At 42.4% G+C, this 19959-nt stretch overlaps 1 protein-coding gene across 3 annotated transcripts in view; it reads left to right on the plus strand.

The window, feature by feature from the left end:
* Positions 1–19959, plus strand: part of slc10a7 (solute carrier family 10 member 7) — a 61360-nt gene that overhangs the window by 8940 nt on the left and 32461 nt on the right. For all 3 annotated transcript variants that reach the window (XM_018756269.2, XM_018756268.2, XM_018756270.2), the window contains exon 5: positions 8285–8323. In XM_018756269.2, the coding sequence (XP_018611785.1) occupies positions 8285–8323 (39 nt within the window). The remainder of the gene's footprint in view (positions 1–8284; positions 8324–19959) is intronic.

Consider the following 19959-nt stretch of genomic DNA (forward strand, 5'->3'; position numbering starts at 1 on the left):
AATGTCAAACATTTGTTAGTAATACTACACAGTGCTTCTAACAGCACAGTGTCCAAATGCTTTGTATAGTGAAAGATATAGGCAGTGAGTGATGTTGCGGTTTTTTTTATATCCTAAACATCCCTGAGCCTAATTATCAAAATGATTCCTGAAAATCTTGAAAAGAAAGTGCAAAAGACTTTGGGAAAAGCTATAAAGGCAGAGAAAGATGCACTGAAACTAAAATATGTAATACTGAGATCATTTAGAAACACTTTTTTTTTTTTTTTTTTTTTTTTTGTCTGGAAAGTGTTTTTTAAAATATAAATTCCAAAACAAATAATGGTAATTCAGCTTCCACAGAATCAAAACTGGGTGACTTCACAGAGCAAATAACTCATAATTAATGTAATGTGATGAATGAGTATGTATCCTTAATGGCAGGTATGTAAAGCATCTGAAATTTAATCACTGGTAAGTATGAACAACCTCCTGCCCTGTACAGCCCTGATTCCGTCAACTTATAATGGAACTGACAATTGAACAATAAACAATTTTGTATGTGATGGATACAATTACTATGATTAGAATTAAATGGTACGCTAACATGATTACCATTCAAGAGTGTTGTTTTTTTTTTTTTTTTTTTTGGCGCTTTGGGCAACATTTTAGGTGATGTAGATTCTGCTATGAAAGTAGAGACAACAGTTTCTCCCTCTGTACTACAGTTTATTTATCAGGAAAAAAACTGAAGTTAATTTAGTCATTTTACGAAAATCCTGTATTGGCATTCTTCAGAAAAGGTCAGAAGAGCCAAAGGATCACCTGAAAGGCCTCTGGAACTTCAGGCAGGGAGCCTGGCGATGATAGGAAGGATCCCGCCTTGCATTTCATTGTTAACAATTCAGGAATGCAGCTTCTCTCCGGCCAATTCCTGGTGGACGACTGTCCACATCTCAACCAGCAGCTCCGCAATTGGCAGTAATTGGCGTGCGGCCGGGAACGTCCTTGGAGAGGCGGGAGACAGCGAGCAGGCACAGACACTGGGCTGCCCTCTCCAACCAATTAAAAAGTGCTCCCTGGGGGAGAGGGTCGGGGTGGTTGGAGGTCTTCACACCGCTCATTCAGGTGGAGGTGTATCCATGAGTTTTTACTGGGCTATCCGCTTGACGCGACCTCTGACCCCACAGACCATAGTTGTGTGCATCGTGCTGACTCTTTGTAGTTGTCTGTACATACCCCAAGTGTCTGACCACTCCTCTTTTTTCCAGGAGTGACTGGCAGGCTTTCATCAAAGTTCATTCTGTTTCTTAGTGTAATAGAACTGACTTTCAGATGTGAATTTTTTTTTAAAACCTGTTAAGAGTTCCATTCCAGTTTTTCTATACATAGACTTTTTATTAGTCTTTTAGTCTTGTTAATGCTAATTACTTCAGTTATTGTATTGCATTTTGTTGCCATGATTTATCACTGTTTTTGCAGTGTGTCTTCAAGAAACGCCAAACAGATTGATCTAATTCCTTTGTGTTTTCAAAGAAAAGCCTGTAGATAGGCAACTGTTTTCAGCATCTCACACTGTTTAAGAGGCACCGAATGCCACAGGCTGACAGGCAAACGAAAAGACAGCTCTGGCTAGGACCCGCATGGGGGGCCTGCCTAATATGCTGTCTGGCCTGAGGGCCTGTGGGAGCGTAGTTGGATTATTATGTTAATGCATGAGCCTGCTGCCCTCTCTCCATCCCAGCCGGCCTGGCTGTCGCTAGGACCTGCCTCTCTCTGACAGAGCAGTAATATGCTTCATGATTAAATGGGGCGGAATACCTGGAATTAAAGAGTACAGGGGTCACGCTGATATACATATGAAAAAAGTGCGACTTTACGTGAGGACCCTAGAGAAATTCAGAGCCATTTAGCAATTCCTATGGATTCGGAAAGAGAGAATTTATTAAGAAAATGTGGCCCTTTTTGCAGGCTGGCTTTAATTACTTGTCCTGAGGATTTTACTTTGCTTGGTTTGTTTATTTTGAGCAGTAGCACAACTAATTGTACAAATGCTGTTTTTAATTTTTTGCTGTAATTTATTCCTTTAAAATATACTGAGTTCTGTACAAACTGTGTGTTCTGAGCAGGTTTGTTTTCTCAGTATAAAAAAGTACAGAAGATAGTGCAGTTAATAAGGATTTGAGGGTCCTGGAAAGAGTGCCTGTTGTATGTTTTGAAAGATTTAAAAGTATCCCAACATCAAGAACGTATTCTTTCGCACCTAGCAAAAAATGCAGTGTAATGTCAAAGTTTTGCCAACATAAAACCCATCCTTCTACATCACACCACACTTGATGCTAAGAAAACTGGTAATGTTGCTGATTGTATGCTTTTCCTCTGCTTGGCGCTTGCAGTTTGTTCTCGTAAATTTGTCCGGTACATGAATTTCTGTTAAACGGTAAAGCCATTTACATATTTTTGTTTGAGAAAATTGTGTTCACCTGCTCCTAAAAAGTAAATATGGGAAAAATTTACGGCGTTTTAAAAAATACTAAAATTAATGAAATCTGTTACTATTAATAGATTTTGAAGCCCTAAAATAACTGATGATAATGCTGGAGACAGGAGTAATAATCTGTCAACATCATAGTGGTAAAGCAATGTAAGATTAAATCTGATAGCTATCCTAATACCTTTATTCAAAGGATTCTCGGTGACAGTGTGTAATGCTTAACTAAATGATGATGGTGAGGATGAAACTGATAACTGATTACTTAAAAGTGATGTTATTTTAGAGTAATACGGAGTAATAATATGAGTAACCAGTGAACTGGAATGTTTATTTGCCATTGGTTTATTTTATGTCTGTCTTCTGAGTTTTTATACATGAAGAGAACTTATGATTCTATTCAAAGTTTGAGTGTGTAAGTACATAGGAGTATTATTTAATATTTTTTACAAAACGATCCCTATATTATGAATCTAAAACACTTATCTTTTTGCCCTGCTATTATTCACTGTAATGATGGGATCTTGTGGCACTGACCCTAAAATGGGGCCAGTGTTTTCCCATCACACACTGCATTATTAAACAGGAGGAAATGGGAGCAGTTATAAATAGGGTATCGGCTGCCAGAGACCCATCCTGTGGATATTAGGCACTGGAACCGGTTTGGGTCAGGAACCTCAGTGGTCTGGCATGGAGCTGTGAGTACCAGAGCACGACAGTGATGGAATTTAAAAATATAGCTCAGTGCATAAGGCTAATTTTTATTAACTGACTTGTCTTATTTCGTTAGCTGCTGAAAAAATGTTTGCTTCCTAACTGTCTGGCAGACTGCTCCCCTGCTTGCTGGCTGGGGAGAAAAGGCTGGGGAATAAGAATGGCAGCGAAGTATCATGCTGATGGCCTGCGTAAACCCGTACCACCTTTCCAGTTCATCAGTACCAGATAGTCCCAGTACTATAAATGCCCCTTTCACAGATATAGCTTAGTTTCCCTAAGAGGAACAGACATCAGATTTAATTTTTAAGTGTATTTTTACAAATTCCCATTGCATTGAGATGTACCATACCATCCTTCCCTTGAAGGAACAACAAAAAATGTATTTAAATATGAACAAAATGTCCATTCCTAACCTTAGTGACATCAGCCTGCAGAACAGAATATAGCATTTCTTTCATTTCTCATCTGTTTAAATCTATTATATCTGTTTTCACATTCTTCATTAGTTTTATTTGGATTCATTCTTTAGTGTAAAAACATTCAAAATGTCCTTTTTGAGCATCTAAATTAGTCATTCTTGTACAACAGAGGGTATCTTCTGAGATATCCTAGTGATACTTGGTTACATTCTGCTGTGGTAAAGTCAATGCAGCTAATAAAGCTGTAGCAACAGAAGCGACCCAACTGGAAAGAAGCCTCTTATGATATTTGTATGACATAACTCCTCATACATTATAGATGTGCAGTCTGTTAAAAATAAAATAAATAAAGGGAATTGTAGTCGTGCCTTCTGCGAGTTGTGTTTGAAAACAGCGGGAGACAGGAGAGCCAGGGCCTGGGACTGCGGCTGGACCAGCCACTTGTTTGTGTTCATCAGTCAAACTCCAGAGACGCTGCCCGCTCTCCAGTGTAGCTGCTGCTTTTTTAACTGCGACCAGAGCGGTAATTGTTCTGTCACGCCTTTCATCTGTCCATTGTGGGAGCGTATTTGAAACCAGATGTTCACAAACAAGAAAGGGACTTGTGTTAATATATTGATGGTTTTCTTCCCCATATTCCACCAGACTCTTGTTTAATTACTGAAAAGATGTCACTTCCAAGTGAAACATTTTCCCCACAGAATTTTATATCTTGATCATGGTATATTTATTGTGCAATGCCAACTGCTGTTCTGACAGACAGTGCTGTGTGTCATATTTGAATTGTCCATTTGTGACATTCTAAGTGCAATTAAAGTAGACTGGCCTCATGACTTTTTAGCTGAACCCAGAGCTCCAAAGTGTCTATAGATGGAACTGGGTAATCTGGTGTAAATGTTTAGCAGAATGTATAATGTTTACTCTAGTCATTGAGGACATGCATTTGTTGAGAAGACAATCGTGAATGGCTATCTGCTTTTGAAGTTGAAGTCTTAGCTGAGTTCAATGAAATTAGTCATTTGCTGGAAGTAAAATAATCCCAATTTGTGTTGGTGAGCTTCTATGGTTGTCAGACCACCTCACTCTACATGTGGTACGTATGTACGCTACCACTAGACAGTGCATAGTACAAGCATGTCGTGCTTTGTAGGGTAGTCAGGTGCATGTATGTTGCAGGACCTGCCACAGGAATTTTATATATCTTTCAAAGGAATTATTACTGAACTTGATGGCGAACTTTTGTGCTGCATTTGTTCAGCATGGCTACTGTTATGCCAGGGGTGCTTTAAGCATTTTCCATGGGAAAATTCATCCCTGGGTCCCTTGTGGTTTTCAAGGCCATCTATGGCACTTGATCTACATCATCACACACAGCATGGCTCATGCTCTTGAAAGCGTCAAACCCACTGGGACGCAGTGGGACACAATGGCACACGTGGGGCTTCTGATGAGCCTGCTGCGACTAGGTTGTCACCTGTTTGTAGGAGGGGGCTCTGAGAAGCTGCCAGAGGATCAAAATATGCAACTGGATCAAGGGAGGAGTGTAGTTCACATCTGCTTTTTGTATCCAGTCTGCCAAGTGTCCTAAGGATTTTTTTAATCTTCTTACATGCTGTTAATAAATAAAAATTAATGTGACTGTCATTACAGTAAACACTTGTCTGCCAGTTACAAGTTGGTATGTTGTGCATTTCAACTACCTTGTACTTTGAAGCAGACAAATCTGCCTGTACATATATATGCAAGTTGATCAATTCATTCTTTCATTACTGATTACTGAGTTTCCTAATGCTAGGTTGTAGTGGTCTGGAACCTATCCCAGAAGCATGGGGTTTATGCCAATCCATTGCAGATATCCTCATTCACTCACACATGCACACGCTAGTGGCAATTTAGAGGAAGATGGCAAGAAGAAACACCCATGTATATGAAGATGCAACATGCAAACTTTGTACAAACTGAGCTGCATCTGAACTCAGAGTCAGACTTTCAACCCAGGAGCTCTGGGGCACCAGTTCTGTGACAGTCACGGTTTTCTCCTTGTGGAGCTCAGCAAGAGAGGGGGAGGGAGCTGGATGTTATATTAGCATGTTGCTAAGGGTCCCATTTACGCATCTAAGCATAGCTCATTCAGTGCTCATGAGTTCAAAGCGATCTAATGGCTCTTCAGACAAATCCTCTTCAGACAAAGGCTTCTCCCATAAACCTTCAGTTTTCCTTGATGGCGGTTTAGTTTTTCACTGATATAATTCCCGCCTTTGTTGTTGCATAAATGCCATTTGAGAGGTAATAAGCTCATTACTAGTCATGTCGCCGTTGCTGCAGAAGTGTCTCACGTCCTCATCAAAGTGGAGAGTGCCTTTATTTTTATTTCGTTTTGATTTGGCGTGTCTTTGACAACATGCAGTCTTATGAGGACATAATGTGTGCTGTCTTAGGCTTAAAAATGCGTTGTGATATATTGTTTATTTTTTTTTTCCAGTGCAATTATTTTTTCATTAGAAAGTGTGAAATCTCCATGAATGACAGTTCGACACATAGGCTGTGTCATGAGCTGTGTATGTAATGGTGCCAGAATCAAATTAAGGAACCAAAGGAGTCAGAGACCCTTTAAGGATTTTCTTGTACTTCTCAGTATGTTGTTTGCTGTGTAGCTAAATAATGGGCAATACATGGAGACAGTTAATGAAGATACTGCAGCATTTCTCTGCAGAAAAGTTTCAGTCAAGGTGCCTTTAGTGTTTTTAACACCTCTTGAAAACACATTTTCTATGTTCAAGTATAACGTGGATAATGTGTTTTTTTTTTTTTTTTTTTTTAAATTCATGCTTGTAGCCTGTTGTGTTCCAGAGATTTGACATTATATTAAGGCCTGTTTTTATTTTATTTCTTCACTCATTGGATTGATTTGTTTACAGCCCAAGGTGGATCGGCTTCTCCACAGTAACAGCGGAATGATCAAGAGTTTGTTTCTCAGTGGATTTCCACACCATTCTGCACAAAACCCTGCCGTTTCCACACAAGGTGTAATGTGGACATTAATGAAGTCCATTTTCACATATTTCATTGCAGCTTTGTTTGAAGAAAAAAAAAAACATCTCAAAGGGTCTTGCTGTGTCACATTCAAAACCATCTAGTCACGATGAGGTTTTCTAGTGTATTTTTCCACGTATGGTAAATGTCAAGTAATTCCCTGTAACTCATAAGAAATTAGTCATAATATCGATGCTGATCAGTTAGCAATTTATGATGGAAATATGGAAAGCTTGTTGTCCATTAGTTGATATAAGTTAATGAAGTAATTATGAATGAAAGAACACCTCAGTGTTTCAGGCATTCTTGCTCCATGTTCAGAAGAAGCCATTGTAGGCCTTTTTGTGTGAATGCCTGTCTCTTTCCACTATACCTTGGGAGAGACCAGTTAAATTTTTGGATTTTCTAACTGCCAAAAAGAGGATGTTTCATGTGGCTGAGAAGTCCAGCGTGCCATATGTTTGTGTCCCTGTTGGTATGCCAAATGGTTCTAAACCACATCCCTTGCACTCAGTGCTTTTCCCATCCAGTGGCCATTATTAATTGATAAAGCTTGGAAACTAATAATCCAATGAAATTATCAACGTTGCTGAATTAGTAATGAGCACGAATAAGAAAGCTTGGCTCACTAGAGCCAGAGATCCTATTAGCCATTCAGTCCCTTCGAAAGCCCCTTTGGAGCACCTCAGCACCAGGGCTCCCAGCGTCTGGCGGAGGGGAGCCGTTGGACTTCGTTCAAACTTTTGCGACTGCTGTCGTTGGTCTCACCTGTGCTACTCCTACAAATTTGGAAAGATGAGAGGTCTTGGGAATTGAGTGTCGTCTTTTCCGTCACCCTGCCCCCACCGCCAAGCCCTGTGTGTGCTTTTGCTCTCTCCCAGGAATCAGCTGGGGCCCTGCTATTGGTGTGAGCTGTGCCTCACATCCTTCTTTGTTCTTGGTTTTGGATGTTACGGGCTTCACTCCAGATGGCATGTGTGTCAGTGTGCTGGGCAAAGGTTGTGCAATACTTACAAGCAAACAAACAAAAAAGAAACATTACAAGGTAAGCAGATGTACAACCAATATATAAATCTGTATAGGAAAACAAGCTGCTGTATGACTCCAGAACTGTGTGTATGTTGGTGATTGATGACAAGAAGTCTGAAGAATCAGACAACGCAGAATGGCCTTATTTGAGTCAAATAAATTCACATTTACATCCTTCATACAGTATTTGGTTTTCACTGGGATGTGGTTGCAAATCTGTGTGATTTTTAGGCAATGTAACTCATCACTTTTGTTTTAGTCAAAATAAATGTCCCTGAAAGGCTTTTTGAAGGTCATCTGAAAGCAATGGAAATCTGCTGTTGGATGAAGTCAGGTACGCATATGCTGGGGCACATTGTGCTCTTCCATTTTCTGCTTTATGCCTGGAAAAGGGCCAGCAAATACAGTCTACTGCAAGGTATTTGGCCTTATCAGGGTTATTTGTTCGCAGTTTTTCCTCACAGGAGCTGAGTAATCAGTTGTGTATTTATGACTTGAACATTTGTACTTGATGGAACATGCGCGCAACAATCCCAGTGCAATGTGAGCCCACAGTAAGAGGAGAGTAAAGTATTTCATACTCACCAATTCTGACTCCTTTTCATTTTTTTTGCAGGCTGCTGCTATATTCAATTCTGCCTTTGGAAGTTTCTTGGTGAGTTTCCTCATCTGTTTCCTGTTCTGATGTGTTATTTATTAGTCTCTGACACATTGAGCTGAGTTGATCACAGCAGGTGGAAATCACCTGTTTTAAATAGACCTTTGAGATTTCATGCACTCTTGCAATAATGTGTCAATAAAGCATGAGGAACAGGGTTTTGTTGTGACGGATGTCAAAGCAAATCACCGTGTTGTCTGTGATTATTTAGTGTTGTTCATTAATTTAATACAGGATACTGTGAAATGTGTGTGCTTGTGTGTGTGTGTGTGTGTATATATGTATATATATATTCACACTTCAGTTTGATATGTACATACTGTATAGTACAATTCATATGTTCCTGTATGTTGCAAAAAGGAAAAACAAGCAACCTGGTACAAAAAAAAGTTTTTTCAACACATTAACACCCCTTAACTAATTATTGTTTTCTGTGACTTCACAGAATTGATTGCTGTAGAAATTAGTCTTAAGAGGCCCAGCCCACATATTGATTCTTTTTATGAGGTCCATCAAACAGCCATTACTTGTACAAAGGGGCCTGGGGTTCTGTAAGTGTGCTGGGCTTGATAGATGGTGTGCAGGAAGCAGATGTATAGTTGCTGTGTTTCGGGTGCTCTGGCAGTAATTAAAGGGCGTCCAGGGTCATGGTTTGCAAGAGGGATAGGAAAGGGTGCTTTCCCCACAAGGCTGGACTTTGCCATGCTGAGGGTTTGAAGAGCTTACTGTACCCAGCTAATCTTTGACACAGTCAAACACAAAGCACGTCTGCCTATTTTCTTCCCCAGTTAAATCCTAAGAAGAGGTAATTTTTCATTCTCATGACAGTCGGACAGAAGTTGGTGTTGAAGTTATCAAGCAATTGAAATTCTATCATATTTCAGTGAGGAATTTCATAAACATATTCCACTAATCTTAAGTTTTGATGGAACCATTAATAACTGTTTTTGGGATCCATTAATACTTATTTTTATGAACTTCCAAAGTTGCATTCTCTTTGCTTCTGATAGTACATGTATTAGAGTGTAAGATTAACTTAAGAGTGAATACATACAGTACTTTTGTTATTATTTATCATGTATATGCCATAAATGTAAAAACTGTAGTGTTTTCAATGAGATCAAATATTCATGTTGGGTTTGTTCATGTCCCTTGGCTAATTAATAAGCAAGATTTTAACATGTAATTCTCTAAGAAATTGTTTTGTATGTGTGTAGCTGTAGTGGTAATAACTAATGATAGATGAATAAAATTTACATACATTTCAGAGCTTGAGATTATCTGATCATTGTGCCACAGAGAATTGCTCTAAGTTAGGAAGTTAATTTCATTATCTCCTCCCCTTGTTTAAGCCCACAGTTTGACAATAATTGAGAAACAGAATAAAAGATTAGATTTTACTTCGTGATGGGCTGTAATACAATTAGACTAGTATGTTTTCCACAGTGGGTGGAAATTGTAGAACAATATTAATCTGCACAAGGTCATGGAATTCCACGGTATACTATGTGTTTCATTTGACAAGGTGAGTCCATGTTATCTAATTTGAAGGGCTAGTTTAAACCTGGTCTAAACCATTAAGTATAAATGTAAAGTACTACTCAGTGTTTCTTTGAATACATGTGGAATACAACAGATAAATATGTATTTTTTTCTGTGTACAGTAGTAATGGCAGGTTTGGGTTGAAATAGACTAGACACTAGAGTACTATTGATGATATTTTTTGCACCTCCAATGCCTGACAAGTGGTGACTCTTCTGTACAGAAATATATCCAAACCAAAATCAGTGTGAAGTCAGAGCTCTAGGAACATGAATACATTTCACTGCGTCCCCTCAGTCGACATTAGAGGCATATTTCTTATGATAAAAGTGTTGATTGGTTCGATTTTCTGTCTAGATGAATTCAGTTCTTTTAAATTATGTTGTCTTCAGCTGAAGCCAATAAAAGACATCAGTTGCTCTTCTCCTGTGGTGAAACAAAATTGTAATTGCACAAATTTTTGTGAGTAAGCTTCAGGTTTTGTAGGCTGAGTGTTCTCCCCATTAACATCTTTTGAATGGTTTTGTGATCTAAATAGGACAGGTTCCACAGTACTCCCTTGTTTTGCTCAGCAAATTCTGCTGTGCCTTCAAACCGCCACTTTGTTGCAGAGAGCTTCCTTGGTGTAGCCGAACGTGTGTGAAGCGCGTGTGAGGATTTCTGCTGTCGTAAGCGACTGTTTATTCTTATCAATAGTGGTTTCTGTGTGTCTGCACCATTATTCTCCCAGTATAATGATGTCGGAGGAGGAAAACATGCTTTTCGGGTATCTCTCATGAGCTTTCATGCCTGTTACACTTGGCCATGCAGGACTCATCTCTTAATAATGGCTACGGGGCAGTTTACTTCCTGTAGCGGGGCTAAGTTGTCTGATTCAGTGGAGTTAATTCAATGGCGGCTAACAAACGCGAATACTTTGAATTTTGATATTGTAGTCCCCTGTGGAGAGTCCTGATGTTGTCTTTTAGAGGTTTCCTCGAGCCACATTGCAGTCAATAAATGGGAAAAAGTTTCCTTTGCAGTTAATGGACTGTCTGTATTTCCGAACGTCTGGGCAGCTGGGGCTGCTTTGCCAAGAACAGGACTGCATGTGTAAGACTGGGAGAAATTAATACCATTCTTTAATACTGCTTGTTTTGGTGGCCAGTTGGATTTTAAATAAGCTGTTGTAATGTCTATCAGTGTGAAAAGGCAGAAAAAATGTAAAGCAGAGTTTGTGATATGTAACAATATTCACCGTGTTTATGAGGGTCAGCATGTGATGTAGTGTTGCTTTGGAGATGGAAAGTGGTACCTTTGGTTGAGGTACTTATTCCAAGAAAAAAAAATTGAAATACCCAGCTGTTTAAATTATATAATGCACTGATTGTGTTTTTGTCTGAGATGTATGTCGTTTATGTGGAAAAAAAAGCATCTGCTACATGAATAAATGTAAATCCTGTAAAGTTAGTTACCTAATGCAAGTCAGGTGTTATCTTGGACAAAGCAGTCATCCATCCATCCATCCATCTTCCTCCGCTTTATCCGGGGCCGGGTCGCGGGGGCAGCAGTCCGAGCAGAGTACTCCAGACTTCCCTCTCCCCGCACACCTCCTCCAGTTCCTCTGGGGGAACCCCAAGGCGTTCCCAGGCCAGCCGGGAGACATAGTCTCTCCAACGTGTCCTGGGTCTGCCCCGAGGCCTCCTCCCAGTGGGACAAGCCCGGAACACCTCTCCAGGGAGGCGTCCAGGAGGCATCCGGAACAGATGCCCGAGCCACCTCAACTGGCTCCTCTCGATGCGGAGGAGCAGCGGCTCTACTCCGAGCTCCTCCCGGGTGACTGAGCTCCTCACCCTATCCCTAAGGGTGCGCCCAGCCACTCTGCGGAGGAAACTCATTTCTGCCGCTTGTATCCGCGATCTCATTCTTTCGGTCATGATCCAGAGTTCATGACCATAGGTGAGGGTAGGAACGTAGATCGACCGGTAAATTGAGAGCTTCGCCTTACGACTCAGCTCCCTCTTCACCACAACAGACCGGTACAATGACCGCATTACTGCGGACGCCGCACCGATCCGCCTGTCAACCTGCCGCTCCATTTTTCCCTCACTCGTGAACAAGACCCCGAGATACTTAAACTCCTCCACTTGAGGGAGCAACTCCCCCCTAACCCGGAGGGGGCAATCCACCTTTTTCCGACTGAGAACCATGGCCTCGGATTTGGAGGTGCCGATTCTCATCCCCGCCGCTTCGCACTCGGCTACAAACCTCCCCAGTGCACGCTGCAAGTCTTGACTTGATGAAGCCAACAGGACCACATCGTCCGCAAAAAGCAGAGACGAGATCTCGCGGCCACCAAAGCAGACACCCTCCGTTCCCTGACTGCGCCTAGAAATTCTGTCCATAAAGATAATGAACAGAATCGGTGACAAAGGGCAGCCCTGGCGGAGTCCAACATGCACCGGGAAAAGGTCTGACTTACTGCCGGCAATGCGAACCAAGCTCCTGCTCCGGTCATACAGGGAACGAACAGCCCGTAGCAACGAGCCCCGAACCCCATAATCCCGAAGTACCCCCCACAGGATGCCACGAGGGACACGGTCGAATGCCTTCTCCAGGTCCACAAAACACATATGGACTGGTTGGGCAAACTCCCACGAACCCTCCAGCACCCTAGTGAGGGTATAGAGCTGGTCCAGTGTTCCACGGCCAGGGCGAAAACCGCATTGCTCCTCCTGAATCCGAGGTTCGACTATCGGTCGGATTCTCCTTTCCAGTACCCTGGCATAGACTTTCCCAGGGAGGCTAAGGAGTGTGATCCCCCTGTAGTTGGAACACAATCTCCGGTCCCCCTTCTTAAAAAGAGGGACCACCACCCCGGTCTGCCAGTCCAGAGGCACCGTTCCCGAACTCCACGCGATGCTGCAGAGGCGTGTCAGCCAAGACAGCCCCACAACATCCAGAGACTTGAGAAACTCGGGGCGGATCTCATCCACCCCCGGAGCCTTGCCACCGAGGAGTTTTTTGACTACCTCAGCAACTTCAGCCAGGGTAATGGACGAGTCCCCCTCCGAGTCCCCAGCCTCAGCTTCCTCTACGGAAGGCGTGTCGGAGGGATTGAGGAGATCCTCAAAGTACTCCTTCCACCGCCCGAGAACATCCTCAGCTGAGGTCAGCAGCGCACCACTTCCACTGTAAACAGTGTTCGTGGAACACCGCTTCCCCCCCTCTGAGTCGCCGGACGGTTTGCCAGAATCTCTTTGAGGCCGACCGAAAGTCTTCCTCCATGGCCTCACCGAACTCCTCCCAAGCCCGAGTTTTTGCCGCGGCGACTGCCAGAGCCGCGCTCCGTTTGGCCCGTCGGTACCTGTCAGCTGCTTCAGGAGTCCCATGAGCCAGCCAGGCCCGATAGAACTCCTTCTTCAGCTTGACGGCATCCCTTACTTCCGGTGTCCACCACCGTGTTCGGGGATTGCCGCCGCGACAGGCACCGGAGACCTTATGGCCGCAGCTCCGAACCGCCGCACCGACAATGGAGGAGCGGAACATAGTCCATTCGGACTCAATGTCCCCCACCTCCCTCGGGACCTGGTTGAAGCTCTGTCGGAGGTGGGAGTTGAAGACCTCTCTGACAGGGGCCTCCGCCAAACGTTCCCAACAGACCCTCACTATGCGTTTGGGCCTGCCAGGTCTATCCAGCTTTTTCCCCCGCCATCGAATCCAACTCACCACCAGGTGGTGATCAGTTGACAGCTCAGCCCCTCTCTTCACCCGAGTGTCCAAAACATATGGCCGAAGGTCAGAAGAAACGACTACAAAGTCGATCATCGACCTCCGACCTAGGGTGTCCTGGTGCCAAGTGCACTGGTGGACACCCTTATGCATGAACATGGTGTTCGTTATGGATAAACCGCGACTAGCACAGAAATCCAATAACAACTCACCACTCGGGTTCAGATCAGGGAGGCCGTTCCTCCCAATCACGCCCCTCCAGGTATCACTGTCGCTGCCCACGTGGGCGTTAAAGTCCCCCAGTAGAACGACAGAGTCCCCAGTGGGAGCGCTTTCCAGCACGCCCCCCAAGGACTCTAAAAAGGCCGGGTACTCTACACTGCCGCTAGGCGCATAAGCACAAACGACAGTGAGAGACCGTTCCCTGACCCGAAGGCGTAGGGAGATGACCCTCTCATTCACCGGGGTAGACTCCAACACATGGCGGCTGAACTGGGGGGCTATTAATAAGCCCACACCAGCCCGCCGCCTCTCACCTTGGGCAACGCCAGAATAGTGGAGAGTCCACCCTCGATCGAGTAGAGTGGTTCCAGAACCCAAGCTGTGAGTGGAAGTGAGCCCGACTATATCTAGACGGTATCTCTCAACTTCCCGCACCAGCTCAGGCTCCTTCCCCGCCAGTGAGGTGACATTCCAAGTCCCAAAAACCAGAGTTGGCGCCCGAGGTTTGGGTCGGCCGGGCACTCGGCCCCGACCACCGCCCAACTCACAATGCACCGGCCCCTTACGGTTTCTCCGGCAGGTGGTGAGCCCACCGAAGAGCGGCTCCACGTTATGGCTTCGGGCTGAGCCCGGCCAGGCCCCGTGGGCATAGACCTGGCCACCAGGCGCTCGCATGCGAGCCCCCCCCCCAGGCCTGGCTCCAGGGTGGGGCCCCGGTGACCCCATACCGGGCGGGGTAAACGGACGCCTTGCTTTTTCCTTCATAAGGGGTTTTTGAAAGCAGTCAGTAAATAAATAAACAATACAACTATAAGAACATGCTCAATACTGTTATTTGAATCTCTGATTGACAAATAGAGACGCCCTCAGGGTTAGATGTTGCAGTGTACTCTCTGGTCACCACAAGGCTTGTTAAACCCTTTGATGGCCACACGCTCGGTTGTGGTCCTGTTTTAGATTTACTGGTCTTGAACTGTGTTCAGTCGGATGGGTTGAATTGCCCACATATGCAATAAGTACGTTTCCTTATTTAACATTACACTGGTGCGTTTAGTTTAACAGATTTGATGACTGACTTGAAAATTCCTTAGTTTTGAGTGAAATGTATTAAACTTTTTAGTGCGAAGCAAAGGTTGCTAGAATAAACATCTGATGAGATTTGAATCATAGGTGTAACATAAGGAGTGTGCCCACCAATGATTGAGCAAACCTAATCTTTTCTTTAGCTTTGATATTATTTCTAATGTTTTTATTACCCTAATATTATTTGTATTTTTTTCCTCCTAATACTTTTTTCCTCCTAATACCTGACAGGTTGTTATTCCCTTAGAACGAAAGATAACAGAGAAAACAGGTGGTAAAGCAATTAGGTTCCTCGTTCCAATTTGAAGAACCTGGGTTTGAATCCCCATTCTCAGTATTGTAACCTTGATCAAGGTACTTACTCTGAACTGATACAGTAAAAACTACTTGGCTGTATAAATGGGTAAACCTAATGATTTTGTGAGTAGCAAGTAGCACAGTGTACAAACCTGTAATTTTAAGTCTTCTTAGACAAGGGCATCAGTTAAATATGTAAAGGTGAATGAGAGCTGCTGTAAGTGTTTATTTCCTTCACTCATATTCCCAAAACTGCTGTGACGCTGTCTGCAAATACACTACAAATAACTGTCTTGAAGAATCACCTGCAGCAGTACTATTGGAGGTCTTTTTTACTGAGTGATACTTGATGTTACATCTAGATGAGGGCATATATTACTTAGTTGCTCTTTTTTTTTTTTTAAACATTTATACAGGGACTTTGTATAGATTTGCAGTTTCACATTCCCTTATATTCTTTTTCACTATGCGTAGTCTTTTTTGATGTTCTCTTTAGTTGTGCTGTCTCATGTGTTGCCAGCAGCACATCATTTTTAAAGCAGTGTTTACTTTCAGAGGGGATTACTTGTTTTAATATTTCTGTTGATGAATGAAATTCGGCAAAGGAACCATATCCTATCGTGCCTTTGATACATTTTCTTGCTGGCCTTCTGGGAGGTCGTTATATCGTGATTCAGACCCTCAACCAAACATATTCCCTCAGCACTGGCACATGGTTCCACTTGGCTTTTTCAATTACATATCCACGCTGCATGTCGCTCATGGTGATGGCCCATAGGCAGTGCGCTCAGCACCAGGAGTCGGATGTGCTGGATTAGGAAAAAATATTAATATCACAACAGGGAGGATTTCAGTATTGTGTTGGTTTGCTTAAATGTAACCCTCGTCGCCTTTTCCCGCTTAAAGCATCAGTTCAAGTTTTAAAACATTTGGAAGTTCTTTTTAAAAAACATTGTGCTTTTCAGATGCTTAACAGAACCTGTAAAGTGGAGAGAAAATCAGTATTTTACTGGCTTAATGTTTATATATCTATATATATATATATATATATATATATATATACACACACACACACACACACACACACACACTGTATTTCATTCATATGTATATCTCAGTGTGGGATTTCCCAAATAACAGCAGGTGAAATATTGAAATTGATGTGGAGGACAGCAGTCTTGTAAAAAGTCTTGTGCTGTGATTAATGCAAGGTGAGTTTGAGAAGTCATCAATTACACTGGTTACAGAGTACTGATTTCAGGATGATCAAGAGTGGGTTGACGGTCAGAGTCATCATGTAGCCATAGCCCAGTCTGAATGGACCAACACTTTTCCCCCTGAAACACTTCCTTTTACAGTGTAACAAACTGTAACTTACTGTGGATCAGTAGTCATCTTTGGTCTTCACTGACAACTTATTTGATGTGCTGTAAGTAAATGGTTCTCTTTTTTAAATATAGTGCTTAATTAAACTTTACAGAGTATCTAATGTCTTTCGCTCTGCAAATCATGCAGATACTATGCTCTTAGATGTGCTGTGTAACGTTGGTAAGAAATATTTGATCCCTGCATTTGCTGTAGTACCCTTGAGCAAATTGCCTACCTTGTAGCGATGCACGAAGAAGTTACTCAGCTGTGCAAATGGGTAAATCAGTGTATGTATCTTAACATTGCAACTTACTTTGTACAAAAATGTCCAACTTGGACACTAGTGGTAATTGTTTCCAGTGTAATGTAGAGGTTAATACACTAAATTATGTGAGTGAGTGACCCATTTATAAGTAGTGTATCTAGCAGTGTAAGTCGCCTTGGTGAAAAAGGTGTCTGGGCTCAAACACTACATAGTATCCATTGGAAGTCCCTTTGGAGAAAAGCATCTGCTAAATAAATAAATGTAAATCTAAATTTAGCCAGAAATTAGCCAAGTTAATCCCACCGAGGGACTAAAACCTTTTGGGTTTCACACAACAAGTGTGTTTCTGTCCCAAAACGTTTCATACAGGCTGTACTAGATGAAATGCCCATTTTGGAACTATGATATCTGTATCCAAGAGTTTGAATGAACCTAACTTGTTAAAATTTAAGGAATGTCCGTATTTTAAACTTTTTATTATGTGCATTACAAAAGCTGAAAGTGTCCAGAATCTGACAGACATTGTGTGATGATTCAGTCAGCAAATAGGAGGTTATGGAAATGATGATGGGGTTTTATTTTCAGTAATTTTAAGATAGATTTAAAGGTGATAAAAATAATGAAATAAATGTTAGACTGCTTTTTATTATAGCTTTGCCTTGGGCTTTTGCAGAACTTAACCAGTGAATAAATTGAGGTATGTCTCTATTATTTAGCTCGTGATTGTGAGTTACGAGCATATTTTCCGTCCCACCTGTGTACATGAGATGAGGAGTCGGTGTATTACTAATTCCAACAGATTAGATTAGCTGGTGGAATGATGAAAAAGCTCTTTAAAAAAAAAAAAAAAACCGAAATGGCGTCCTCATTCCCGGGTAAGGGTTGATTATGATCTTGGCACGATCCGCTTTGGTTCCAGTGGCAGTGTTAAGATGAAAGATCATTCCAGAATTGCGTAGTACTGCACATCCTACTGAAGCAGGTGTTAGAAATGCAGATGAACAGGGGAGACTAAAGACGGTACAAATTTGAAGTGAAAACGCTACCGGCGCGCCATCTCTGTTCTTAACACGGGAAGCCCGGGGCCTATTAATTATTCATAGCATTGTGCTTGTGTGCGTGTGTGTGTGTGTCTGTGTGTGTGTTATTCCCACACGAGAAGAGAAAGGTACATGTTGTTGTTGAAATGGCGGGCGGCCCCACGTTTGTTTTCTGCGCAGGCTTTTCGGAGGCCAGGTCACAAGCTCCTACCCAAGCCAACATGATGACGGGACTGGGAGGTTTGGTGGCTGAAGTGCCTCCTTGGTTATTTGAAAGAAGTAAGATGCTGTGGAAGAAAAAAGGGGGGAGCTTTGTACACTTGGGGTGTTTTTCAAAGAGACGCAGACTGGAAGCCATCGGGAGGGCCCTTTGACTTTAATCTCGCGCTCCTTTGAAAGCGATGGCCGAGGACTGCGGAGCTTCATTAAAAAGTCGCTGTCTTTTTTTTTCCTTGTGTAGCTCAGCCAGGATCCTGTCGCGTGCTGAGTGCGAGCAGCCCGCTCTCGGCAAATCCCACGCACACCAAGAGCACCTTATGTTAAGGGGCATTTACATGTGGATTTTGCAGATCTGGCTCAGACGTACACACAAACACACACGTACATGCATAGGAATACACGCTAATATTCGTTTTGATACGTGTACAGATCTGCAAAAAATTTCTTGCTTATTGGGCTTTAAATGCTAAATTTAGACCAAATCTAAAAAAAAAAAAATAATAAATAAATAATTCTAAATGAAAAATGGTAAACTTACAAGAAAGAATTTGTCCCCAACCTACAAAATGCATCTGCAAGGTGATTAAACCAAATTTTTTGCTGCTTTATTGACCCTTCCAGCAGCGAGCAGCACTCGGCCCTGCAGCTAGGGCAGAGCGCCTCATTACTTTGCTGCTGTTGGATCACACCTTTTACTAACGATCACTGCGGGACCGCTGTGGGACCACCCCTGGACTGCCGCACAACCCTCAGATCTACTCCCAAATGACCGCTGGCTTGTCTTTCAAGTCAGGAAACGGACCGCAACAATGTGGTGGCTCCATCCTCTTAACACGTCATCAGTGCAGCGGCTTGACAGTGCCTGCTTTTGACATTGAACAAAAATGTTTAAAGTATATTTATACTGTTATAAAAAGATAAATATAGCAATTAAGTAGTGTTTCACTATGGTTTCGAACTTGAAAGATCAAATGAATGAAGACCAGTAAGATTTGTCTTTTGATTAGTTTCATCATCAGATTTAGTTTCTTATTTCAGGTGAGGTGTAAATGTTGACATTTTAATTAAAAAAGAAAAATGTTGTTTTGTTTGTTACTTTTGATGAATTGTGTGGACCACACAGTACAGTGCCTTAGTGATAACTCATAAAAGTGGAGTTAAATACTGCCTTTTGATGACTGTCTTTGTGGCTTTGAGTTACTTTGAATTACTCTGGCTACGATTTTTTTTTTTTCCCCCCCTCCTTTGGAGGTACAGTACCTGAAAATGAGAAATAGATTTCGCATCAGCTGGCAGTTGATTTAAAAACCCTCAGGTGAATATTTTGACTGAAAGTGATTAAAACATAAATGTTTTTAAAAGAACACATGCCAAAAAAGTGGTTAGAAAAGAATGGTGCTTAGAAATTGTTTTTCTACTTCCTGATCAATATAGAGATGTATGAACCTGTATTTATGATGGGGTAAAAGTTTCACAAGTCAATATTGATTTGTTTTTTGCCCCTTGGATGGTTCTTGGCTTTTTGCCATTTTGCTGCCTGTATAATGCTTATAAAGAGCGTACAGCTCTCATTCACATTTCCTGCTGTCTCCCATTGATATGATCCTCTCGTCTGCTTTTTGGGAAAGACCAACAAGAGTCAACAGACGTGCAGAACTGAAAAGCGAGCGTTATGTTGCAGCTTTAGAAATCTTAACACTGTATTGGTAATGTGATTGCCATTCACGTGGGTTTGGTCAAACACAGCTGAGTTCCATAGCACCCACATGGGCCCCATTCTGCTATCCTTCTTTCTGCATGGCTTCGAGATGCAGCTCTTTTGCCCTGCCAAGCTCAAGATCCATCCAGTTTGTGTGGCCCATGGCAGATACCTTCAGCTAGATGG

This window comes from Scleropages formosus, chromosome 3, assembly GCF_900964775.1.
Source record: "Scleropages formosus chromosome 3, fSclFor1.1, whole genome shotgun sequence".
Classification (NCBI taxonomy): Eukaryota; Metazoa; Chordata; class Actinopteri; order Osteoglossiformes; family Osteoglossidae; genus Scleropages; species Scleropages formosus.